The sequence below is a fragment of the Cyprinodon variegatus genome, unplaced genomic scaffold (genome assembly GCF_000732505.1).
Source record: "Cyprinodon variegatus isolate N-32 unplaced genomic scaffold, C_variegatus-1.0 Scaffold11, whole genome shotgun sequence".
Lineage (NCBI taxonomy): Eukaryota > Metazoa > Chordata > Actinopteri > Cyprinodontiformes > Cyprinodontidae > Cyprinodon > Cyprinodon variegatus.
In genome coordinates, this window is record NW_015150464.1 from 413559 (window position 1) to 424833 (window position 11275).

Here is an 11275-nt window from a genome sequence, read left to right on the forward strand (position 1 = left end):
AGAATTCTGAGATTAAAGTCAGAATTCTGAGGAAAAAGTCAGAATTCTGAGAAATGAGATTTTAAAATTAAGTTAAATTAAAAAATCAGTTAACTTTTTTTTTCTTTTTTTTTTTCCAGTGGCCCTAATCCTCTTCTGTAGATTTAAATGAACTGAACTAATGTGAAATTTACCGTATATGATGCAATATGAATCTAACCCATTGCAGCCGTTTTCACCAACACAACCATAATCTGATGTTTACTTTCTGTTTAACCACTTGCTCTTCTACTACTACCATAATTTTAACAGGGACCTGTCGCTCCATATTCCCCCAGCAGCTAACTTAGCAGTTGCCTCCAGCAAACAGCGGCCCTGACATTGCTTCTTTTATGCCAAAGGCAGCTTGTTTTGTCTGTAAACAGATGTGATGGATGTCTGAGCATTGGAGGCTCAGGCATTAGTACAGGCTTACAGTAAATTTCTTAAAACCTCAGAGACGATCAGAAATCTTTGGTGACCTTCCATCTTCTTTTGACAGCTCCGTTCAATTATCAAAGAACATTTTTTTGGGGCGAAGAGCTCTAAATAAAGTTGACCCAGAGGAACACATAAAAAAGAAGCAATTCCCTTGGTCCATTTTTTACAACGTGTCACAATATTAGCAAAAGATGTGAGGACTCCACAGAGGGAGAAAGGGGAAACAATCCTGACTTGGCTTCAACTTTTTATTTCTCCCTGACCTTCATCCCAAACACCAGAACAGTCCAAACCCCGGCCCCCGAAGCCAGACTGAGCCACAGCATGAGTCATCCCTGAACAAAAAACACTTTCATAACTGCACAGACATATGCTGCTGGCAGTTTAACACAGAGCAGGGTGGAAAGTGACAGTTATCTTCCATTCGGTCAAGCCTGGATGGATGCTCAAGAAACATATCCCACAATTTGTAGATCACATATAATGCTGTTAAAACTTATTCAGTATTTAAGTATGTAAGAAAACATGGGAGATGGGTAAAACCTATTTAGAAACTGTGGGCCGACCAAAATTAGAACAAGAGGCAATCAGTAAGTCATGCAAGAGATCAAAAAAAAAAAAAGCCAGGAAAGGACTGCAGGTCTCAACTGCCTCTTTTAGGATCAGCATTCATGATTCAACGATTAAAAAAAGAAAGACTGCGGAGAAACGGCATCAAGGAGACAGGTGAAAACAATCGCTGACCCAAAACAACTCAAAGTCCCATCTCTGATCTTAGTGAAATATCCATTAGACCAAATTTGAATGTTTTTTTTAAGGCAATGGCAGTTGGCCAATAGAGGGCGCTAGGGCGCCGCACCACCCACCCCATGACCTTAACTAATTTTATGAATATTAAATGATAAAATTTTTAATTATATTTATATATATTTTGTAGATGTGCAAGATAAATATTTAACCTTTAATGACAAGTAAAGTCTTTTTTTTTTTGGTCAGATTGATGTCGTATTTCTTTGCCAATTAACTCGTTAAAAGTTGTAAATGCGCAGTAGCTCCTATGTAATACAGAAGTATAAGAAAGCTGGAACTCGGGAGGCAGGAACTGTCGTCACAGTTGTAATGCAGGTGATGGACAGGCCGAGTCGTGGGAGTGAAATCCCTTAAAACTAATTTATCAAGAGAAGCTGGAGGTGAAACTTTTTGGACCTGATCAGCCAAACATCAAAATTAATCAGCAGACCAAAGACAGATGGAGACGATACACTCTGTCTTTTACAGGAGCTGGTTTGGCTATAAAGCTTGGCTAACTGGATGCAGCGAGGCTATTTTTGCCTTCCCTGCCTTTCTATTTTCCCTGTTTCAAACATCAGGATTTTACCCAGCATGGAATAAAGACAGGTAGGACTGATTCAAAGCACGTTTTATAATTCCAAAAAAGTGAAAAAAAAGAAAAAAAAACAATCCAAGAAGCTTTTCCAATTCAAAATGTCAGAAAGAGCGTATAGTTCAAGGCTTTATAGATTGCACCAAAGCAAAGCCTTGTTTTTGCCTAGAAAACATGCAAATAGAACCTGACAAGCGGGTACGCCCCTTTGGAATGGGGGTCGTTTTGTTAGCCTGTAATACCCGAAACCTGTCTATGTCTCTGAAAGGGGGGTCGTTTAAGGAAATTGCGGTAGACTGAGAATCTTCACCAGCATAGAAAAGGCAAAAAAGAATGAACAATCTGGGATTCACATAGAAAATAGTATAATATAGTGTAATTTTTCTAGGTGTTTTTTAATTTGCATAGTTGCTCTTAAATAAACATATTCTCAGAAAATAAATAGCTTTCATATATTAAAAAAATATAAAGCTGACTAATTGCTTCTCCATTATTAAACTGGTACATATTTTTTTTTTAGGTTTATGACATTTTATTGGACCATGGAAAACACAGATTTGGCTTCACAAGGCCTAAGAAGGGCAAGATTTATGTACAAAAAGTAAACCCGTACATGAAATCATGTTTCGTTTTTATAAAGTTTTTTAATAATGTTTTTTGTTGTTGGCATTTATATAAGTATACTGGTGTGATAACTTAGTATATGATTGATTGGTTTTTGGTATACGTCTGTTTTGAATTTATAACTTCACCAGCCGCCACTGTTTTAGGTTGTTTTTTTTTTCCTGAGCCCAAAACTAAAAACAGTTAGCAGCATTTTACATTTTCCGGTTCTCTATTTCTAATAATCTGGAAAAACCTTGGCTGTCCTAAAACAGCAAAGTCAGATTAAATGTGTAAAGTGGTCAAAAACATGAACAGTGATGTGTTTCATGGTCCAAACAGCGGTGGGACACAGATAGCTAAAAAAAAAAAAGGAGAGTGGGATTTGAACTCCACACAGATCACTGATCCCCTTTGCACCCCCATCCTACATAGCAGTATCCTCCAGCTGCTATAAGCTAATTCATTCCCCTACAAGAATCTCCCCCCATTTAGGGATATATATTAGCAGAGCCATGCCAGTTTAAAATAATCCCTCTGAGAACAAAAAAAGTCGTAAAAATAGTTCGGAGAGGAAAAATTGGATGAGGAAAAACTGGCTGTTTTTTTCTCATCAGTCCTCCAGATGCAGCATATGACCATCTGCCTATGGAATGACAGACATTTCCAAAAAGCATTTAATAGCTTTATAAGACAAAACTTCAGCTTCCAAGAAAAATGGGATCGATGCAAAGTTTTAACAGAAGATGGAGCAGAAAACGGAAAGAAACTTAACAGAAAGAGGGAAAACCTTCCTGACTGCTCGAACATTCATTCAAGAAAACAGTTCCAGAATCCAGACACCTGCTAGATAGTTAATTTCTGCATATATCCATCTGTTGGATGACAACAGGGGAAGGGGGGGAGGGGTTTCCTCTAAGAAACAGATACCTGCAAGGTAGCCCAGCTGGAGCCAAGTGCAACTGAGAAATATGAGTCTTTTCAAACGACCCCCCCCAGTGATATTTATTGATACACGCATCTATGACGTGCATGGACAGACTGCGCCCAGGTGACCTGCTGTTACCTTTAGGTGGGAAGTAGGATTTGCTTTCAGCTTTATGAGGCCAATCCACCACCAGGTGCCCGTAGCGACGGAAACTGTTGGTGATTTCATCTGCAAGGATTAAAGAGAAAAAAAAAACGCAAAATGTGACAGAATTCAACATGAACCCATTTGCCCATACAACATCCCCCCCCAGGTATGCAGTTAGTAGCCACTGCATTAAAAAGAAGAAATCAGACCTCTGTTTATGCATAAACATTAACGCAAACAGCCTTTAACTACAGAAACTCCACTGGATGAAAGGAGATGCTAATTTTTTAAATGTCTTTCATCAAAGTAGTATTTGAAAACTTTACCAAAGTACAACTAGAATATCATCCTTACCTAATAAACAAGCTACAAATTTCAAAAATTCAAAAGAAACAAAAAAACTAATCTGGTTTTATGCAGAACTGGAGCAAAAAAACAGTGGTCTAAGTGGACATTTGGCAAATTTTTATTTTAAATTTATTTTATTCTAAAATGTATTTTAATTGAAACATTTATCTTATTCTATTTTTATGTGTTTATGTATTTTAGCCTTAGCTTTCATCTTATGTTCCTTAACTGTGATGTGATATAGCACTTTGGTCAACCCCGGTTGTTTTAAATGTGCTTTATAAATAAAGTTTGAGTTGAGTTGAGTTGAGTACTAAAAGGTATTTAGTCTGCCACCAACTCTAAAAAGTTCTTCTGCTTAGAAAAGATGAAAGTTCTGTAACTGCCATCGTAGTAGACTGCAACTATGAGAGATAAAATGATGATGATGGGAAATAAGTATTTGGTCAATAACTAAATTTCAGCTCAATAACCATTGTTATCAGTGGCAAAGGTCAGATGTTTCTCGTCAGTCTCCTCCATCAGATCTTCTCTAGAGCTGTGTTTTTATTTCGGGGGGCTGTCGTTGGACAACACAGACTTTCAACTCCCTCTAGACCGGCTGGGCGTCTCCAGGACATTCAAATACTTTTAATGGAGCCACTCCTTCATTGTCCAGCGGCGTGTTTGGATAATTAAATCCTCTTCAACTCTCTCACTGATGGAAAGAGGTTTGGGCTTAAAATCTCACCATAAATGTCCCCCGTTCATTCTTCCATTAACACGATCAATCGTCCAAAAGAAAAACAGACCCAAAGCATGATGCTTCCACCGCCATGCTTCACAGTAGGTTTGGTGTTCCTTGAATGCAGCTCAGCTTCCTTCTCTCTCCAAAACCGACAAGTTGAATTTGTGCGAGAACATTTTATTTTAGTTTCGTCTGACCTAATCCAGAAAATCCTCCTCTGGATCATCCATGTTCCCTCTGGCCAACTTAGACAGACCCTGACATGTTCTAAGTGAGAGTCCCTCTGGTTGTAGTGAGTTACTGATGGTAGCCTTTGTTCTTTGCTCTCATGCAGGTTATTCAGCAGGATGCTCCATATTGTTCTCAGATTTTTTCCTTACTGTACTCATAATAGGTCTTCCATGTCCTCCCACAGCTGATTTCTTCACCCCAAGCTGTCTCGTGTTGTAGATTCCCTCTCCGAGCCTGGTTTAGGACCATAGCTTTCTTCCTGTCATCCTTGGCCATGGTTGTTTGGAGTCTGACTATTTAAGGCTGTAAATGGGTGTCTATCATAGAGAGAACGAGTTCAAACAGGGCCCATTATTACAGGTAACAAGTGGAGGACAGAAGAGCTTATTACAGGGCTGTGAGGACCGGACTTCCTGCTTGTTTGCTATTAACCAAATATTTATTTTCCTCCATAATTTATAAATAAATTCTTTAAAAGCTCATTTTTTCTCTCATAAATGAAGCAAACATTTGATGAAAATACTAAATACTTCTTTACTCCACTTCAAGTGTTTAGAAGTTGGGCTTTGGGAAAAAAAAATATAAAAGCTTTATGTATTTTGAAGCCAATCCAGTAGCACTAACACATCCTGTTCCACAATCAGGGTTTTTAGATGTAGTGTCAATGTGCCCTGTGTTGAAATATGTCAGTGTGACTGTAAGTGGCAGAAGACAACAACTATGGTGTGTTCTGGGAGGATTCCAACTGTGAAAATTGGGCCCAATATGTTTTTACTGCATGGGGGGTGGAGGGTTTAATCTGTTTAGACCAGGGGGAACCGCACGTTTAGATGTGTTCCTGCTTTAAAGGAATAGTACACCCAAAACATGATTAGCCTTCATTTTCTACTCACCCCCATGCTGAACAACACTCTGGAGTACTTTTTTGATATCTCAAATGCATCTGGAGATCTGGGAGGCTTCTTGCTGTCTGCTGACATTCAAATAATGGAGGTCTATGGCGCCCGAGGCAGAAAGGTCCATAAAAGTCCACAAAAAACGTGTCAATATTCCTCCATACTGCTCGTCCAATGTATTCCAAGTGTCCTGAGTGGGTAGTGTCCATAATTTACTCGAAACGAAGTCATTTAGAATGTTTTTAGAGCATAAACAGTAGTGTATAGGATTTCCTAAAAGCGCGTTCACGAGTCTACGGAAGCCGGCAGACCAAACCAGCGCATTCAGCTCGGCAAAGAACTCATGCTCTTCCTCAACACTGAAGACCTCAGACATTTTTCTTTCGTTGTTTCTTTCTTTGCACAGGTAAACAGCACATTTCTTCTTCTACGCTTGCATTATCGGCAGAGCAGACGCTGAATGCGCACTTTCATCTGGTTTGGTCTGCCGGCTTCCGTAGCATCGTGAGCGCGCATGTGCGCGCTTTCAGGAAATCCTATACACTACTGTTTATGCTCTAAAAACATTCTAAATGACTTTGTTTCGAGTAAATTCTGGATGCTACCCACTCAGGACACTTGGAATACATTGGACGAGCAGTATGGAGGAATATTGACACGTTTTTTGTGGACTTTTATGGACCTTTCTGTCTCGGGCACCATAGACCTCCATTATTTGAATGTCAGCAGACAGCAAGAAGCCTCCCAGATCTCCAGATGCATTTGAGATATCAAAAAAGTACTCCAGAGTGTTGTTCAGCATGGGGGTGAGTAGAAAATGAAGGCTAATCATGTTTTGGGTGTACTATTCCTTTAATACAAAGAGAAAACTAAAAACCTGCAGGACTCTGACCCTGGAAGAGAGCAGCTGGAGTTTCCTTACCTTCATCTATGTCGGGAGGAAGGCCTCCGACGAACACTTTCCTAGAGTAGCGCTCCATCCTCTCCCCGTTCTGACAGCGGGTCGGCGAGTTCAGGCCAGGAGTCAGGGTGGGGTCACCGTGGCTGTCATTGAGGAAGCCATCTTCAAAGGGAAAGAGACAGGACCGACCTGGATGGGGTGAAACGGAACAGCAGAAAAGATAGATGGGAGGGGGGGAGAGGAAGAGGTAAGAGAGCATGAAGTAGGAAGGGAGGGGAGGTGTGAGGAGACATGAGTTTCTATATATGGAAGGCGTTATGACAGAGCCAGCAGTTTGGATGCTACACATTACCATCAATCATCCACCTTTTAACACCCTGAACTCTAAGAAAGAAAGATATCCTGGAACACCAACAGCTGCTGAACAGATTGATGCCAAAAGCTCATGAACTGGGACTTTATTTCTTTTTATCCACTAAACAAAACATGTTAAAACTAAACAGTAGGCAAAAATGTGGAAAAAGAAGCTCTGAATAAATAAAAATGGGCTAAAATAACAAAGAAATACGTTTACATTCAGGGACTCTATGCTATATACATGATGGGGTTTTATGTTTGTATTTTATTTCTAATCATCAGGCTTTTAGAGCTTGATTTTAAAGCCTGTTACAGATTTGAAGGAAATTACAAAGATGGAGGGAATAAAGCCAGCTGAGAAAAAAAAACAACTATTATTTTTTCAGGTTTTTAGTGTTATTTAGGAATTTATTAAAATATTTTATTGCTTACATTTATAAAGCACCAATGATTTGTGTTGGAAAAATATCCAATAACAAATTTTTAATTTGATTTAAAAAAAATATGTGAAATAATCTCCTGTTAGCTAGAGGGTGTGTCCATCAACTCAATAAATTTTATAATTTGATTTTCCTTCAGCTGCTCAGATTTTTTTTTATCAGATTTAGCTTTAGAATCAGGCAACTGATTCTAAAGCTAAATCTAACATTTTATTCCGTGAAGTTATTCTGTTATTGATATGATTGTATATTTGGGTTTAATCTAAATTTCTTTTTCTTGCAGTGAGCAGAAGATTTGGGGTCCTTAAAGGTACAGGTTATATTTAAAGAATACTAACATCACAGCATGATAGTGCCGCCCCCGTGTCTCACTTTCAAGTTGTTTCTCCTTTTAGTAATTCTCAGTGCAAATATATGTTTAGACTTAAAGATCCGAAGCTGTAGATTGACAAAAACCATACCACATTGTCCCACACGGATTAGATTTTCTTATGTTTGAGTCAGCCATCAGCAATCAAAGAAATGACAAGGTTAGGAGGATGGTTTGATTGTTTGCCCCCATTCTTTAAATTTTTAATGCTGACTTAAAGCATCACAAAACACAAGATTAATTCAAGCAGATCTGATGAACCTTTGCTCCCTTTTCGATTAAAGCTGCAAAACAAAGTGCTTAAATTAACATGATTTCATTCAACCAAAGCACAGATGAAAGGCACGGAGTGACAGCACAAAAAGACCCTCCACAATCAGCCTTTTTGCAAAAAAAAAACAAAAAAAAAACATGGCCGGCGCGGGAAGCAGAACCCCAGAGAAAAAGCCACACGTTACCTCGTCTGCGGCCATAGCTTCGGGCTGCTTGTCAGCGCCATGGAGGGAGGGGGGGGACATGGGAGACAGAGGGATGGGTCGGGAACAAGGAAGGGGAAAAGATACAGAGACATGGGTTTTGTTGAAATAAACCAACCTAGGAACATCACTAAGGTAACAATGACACCACATATGGCCACGCCTAAGCTACGGCAACGGAACGGATTATTCCAGCCTGGCACCGGTGCACGGTAAACCTGCTGCACCTGCCTTGGCAACAGAGGCGTGCAGATGCTGCTCAACAGGAAGGGAATCGGGTGACGTAGCAGCTTAATGCACGTCCACAGGGCCGGTGATTGTAATCTCAGTTTAATGAACCTGCAATGGCTCAACTTCCTGCTAATCTCCTGTGAATATTCACAAATGAGGCCATAAAGGAGTGTGCTTGCTGGGCCAGAGGTAGAGCAGGTTAGTCATTATCATGGCCCTGGTGAAATATTAAAAGTTGGTTAAGGGTCAGATAGGACAAGCTAGGTAAAAATGGAAACTTCTGGAGAATGTATAGACATGTCTGGCTCAGATTAAGGTCCATGCAGAGAGTCGGAGGAGGGGAAAGTGTCTTTCTGTGACCCCTCCTGACCTGTAGGGGGCACAGAGTCATTCACTGGTCACACGTGAGCTCGTTTTACTGCTGTCAACTGTCGACAGTTCCTTCAAACTCCAGAAAAGAAGTTATTCTTTTTCACCTTAAGCTTCTGCTAGCTTAAAATCACCAGATACTGATTGATGTCTCTTCTGCAATTTCAAGACAGTTCCTCTAACTGATCATTCCCAGGTCTTTGGAAGTCCTCTCTAGTCAGGACTCTGGCTGCACTTTTTCAAAATGTGGATATTGTTTGTCGTTGTTCAGCTGTTTTTTTTCCTAGTTATTATACCAATGACTTTTCCTAGGATTTTACAGTGGAGTGTTGTTAGTCCAACACTCCAAAAATATTAAATCTAGATTAAATAAATCCTACCAATTTCAGAAAAGCTTAATATGTTTTTTTTCCCCCCTATATATTGTAACTTCTCTAAAACGAACACCTGACCCAGAATTTCGCTCTCGATTTGTGTCTCCACCCAGAAAGACTCGCTGAAAGAGCTCCTGCTACCAACATTTGAACACCCACTGACAGACACTAAATTAATATTGGAAGTAGCTCCATTTGTCTTTCCTATAGAAGGTACTCCTGGTACATCTTGCCATTGATGGAGGACAACGAGGTTCATTGCTCAGCAGATGGCTGCTCATGCTGAGCCTGGTTCTGCTGGAGGTTTCTTCCTGTTAAAAGGGAGTGTTTCCTCTCCACTGTCGCTACAAGCATGCTTTGTGTGAGGAATTGAATCCATCTGCCTGTATGGTCTGGTTGAATTGTCTCTTTAAAAAGCCTTGAGATGAAGTGTGGTAAATTGGCGCTATATAAATAAACTGAATTGAATTAAATTGCCCACCTTGTTCTGCTAAACTGTTTCTCTCCCGTTTAAAGGAGAAATTGTTCTTTTTTTGCTGTTGCTACATCCTTGCTTAAAAGAAAGGACGATTTTTATGTCAGTGTTGGATCCAATTAACTAGGCTTCCCCAGACCGATCATTTATTTTAAATGTGAAGTATTATATTGGCTAGAATATAGATTGTGTAAAGAAATAAAAATTTGATTATTTGGTTAGGCCCTTCAAGGAGGAGTTGGATTTTTTTGAACATCGTTTGTATTTGTTTCCATGTACTAAAAAAATATGCTAAATCTTTGCCCTTGTGAAGTTATTTGACACATTTGTGGTTTATTTGTAAAATGCACTAAACTGAATTCATTTAAACTAAAAATTATTCTCCTCTTGAAGTAAAGAATGAAGCACCACACTTAATAGAGCATGAAGGGAAATCAAAGTTTAAGAAGTTTGTTTCAGTATTTTTCTCCCCTGAGAGGTTAAAGATAAAACCTGAAATCCTAACATTGCAAAATGAAAACACAAAAGGAGGCAAAATGCAGTTAACTACTGTGCAAATGCCAACAAACAGCAGGGGGGGCTACTCAGCACTCGGTTGATCTTCTTGTAACCCGTAACTCATTGGCAACAAAAGCAGACTTGTCTCCTCAAACACCAATATGGGCCTTGGCATTATGAGGGCAGCATAATGTGAGTCTCCTCTGGTTCGTCTGAAGTCAGTCTATTGTCTCTTCTGCTTGGCTAAGTTTTCATTAGTGAAGAAACCTGGGAAGTCTCTCTGCAGCTTCGCCCTTTCACTGTCTGGCCTCGGAAAAAAACAACCCCAAAAAAAAAAAACAAAGTCACCTAGCAACCAGCGCGAAACGAAGAGACCTTTAAGCTGGGAAAGCATTGGATGCTTCAGTGATGGAGACAATAAAACCCACAAGAGAGAGGCGTTAAGAATAAGTACAAACTTCTAACTGTGTGCTGTCTGGGAAGGAGAGGAAATCTGGGTGATCCCTCATGGGTGCCGCGAGTTTGAAGCCTTTCCTGTTCGTCTTAAAGGCCCTGAAAACAAACCTACGATACAATCAGATGAACGGCGACAACAGAAGCTCTGAGAGGAGGACCTCAGCTAAGCTTTCTTCTTCACTTCAGAAGCAACGAAAGTTAAACCCTTAGAGATTCTCACAGTGTGACGCCTCGGTGCTAATGGGAAGAAAAACAAGGAGGAACTGCTAAAAGCTGACACTAAAGATAATCTCTGACAGTTTGGGAAGATCTTGAGGGATCTATGCTTCAGCAAGACCTTGAGAAATGGCCTATGTCGGTACACAACAGAGAAGAAACAAAGAGAGAAAACTCACAATTGCACAGTTGAACTATAAGTGTAACTGCAAAATTTTCTTCCCCAAAAAATCCAGAACATCTGGCTTTATATATATATGATTGTAGCATCTGGACTAACTGGAAAAGATGAAAATATAGAGATGCATCTTAAGGGAATGTTCATTTATTCCATCTTACAATGAACTCTTTACACAAAGTTGTAGGGATGCACGATATAATCGGCCCCC

At 39.7% G+C, this 11275-nt stretch overlaps 1 protein-coding gene across 8 annotated transcripts in view; it reads right to left on the reverse strand.

The window, feature by feature from the left end:
- Positions 1–11275, reverse strand: part of cpeb3 (cytoplasmic polyadenylation element binding protein 3) — a 75829-nt gene that overhangs the window by 27259 nt on the left and 37295 nt on the right. For 4 of the 8 annotated variants that reach the window (XM_015380989.1, XM_015381003.1, XM_015380998.1 and 1 more), the window contains 3 exons: positions 8250–8276; positions 6646–6813; positions 3513–3602 (listed from right to left, as the gene is read on the reverse strand). In XM_015380989.1, coding sequence (XP_015236475.1) covers positions 3513–3602; positions 6646–6813; positions 8250–8276 — 285 coding nt within the window. The remainder of the gene's footprint in view (positions 1–3512; positions 3603–6645; positions 6814–8249; positions 8277–11275) is intronic. The other 4 variants (XM_015381038.1, XM_015381011.1, XM_015381047.1 and 1 more) reach the window with 2 other exon arrangements.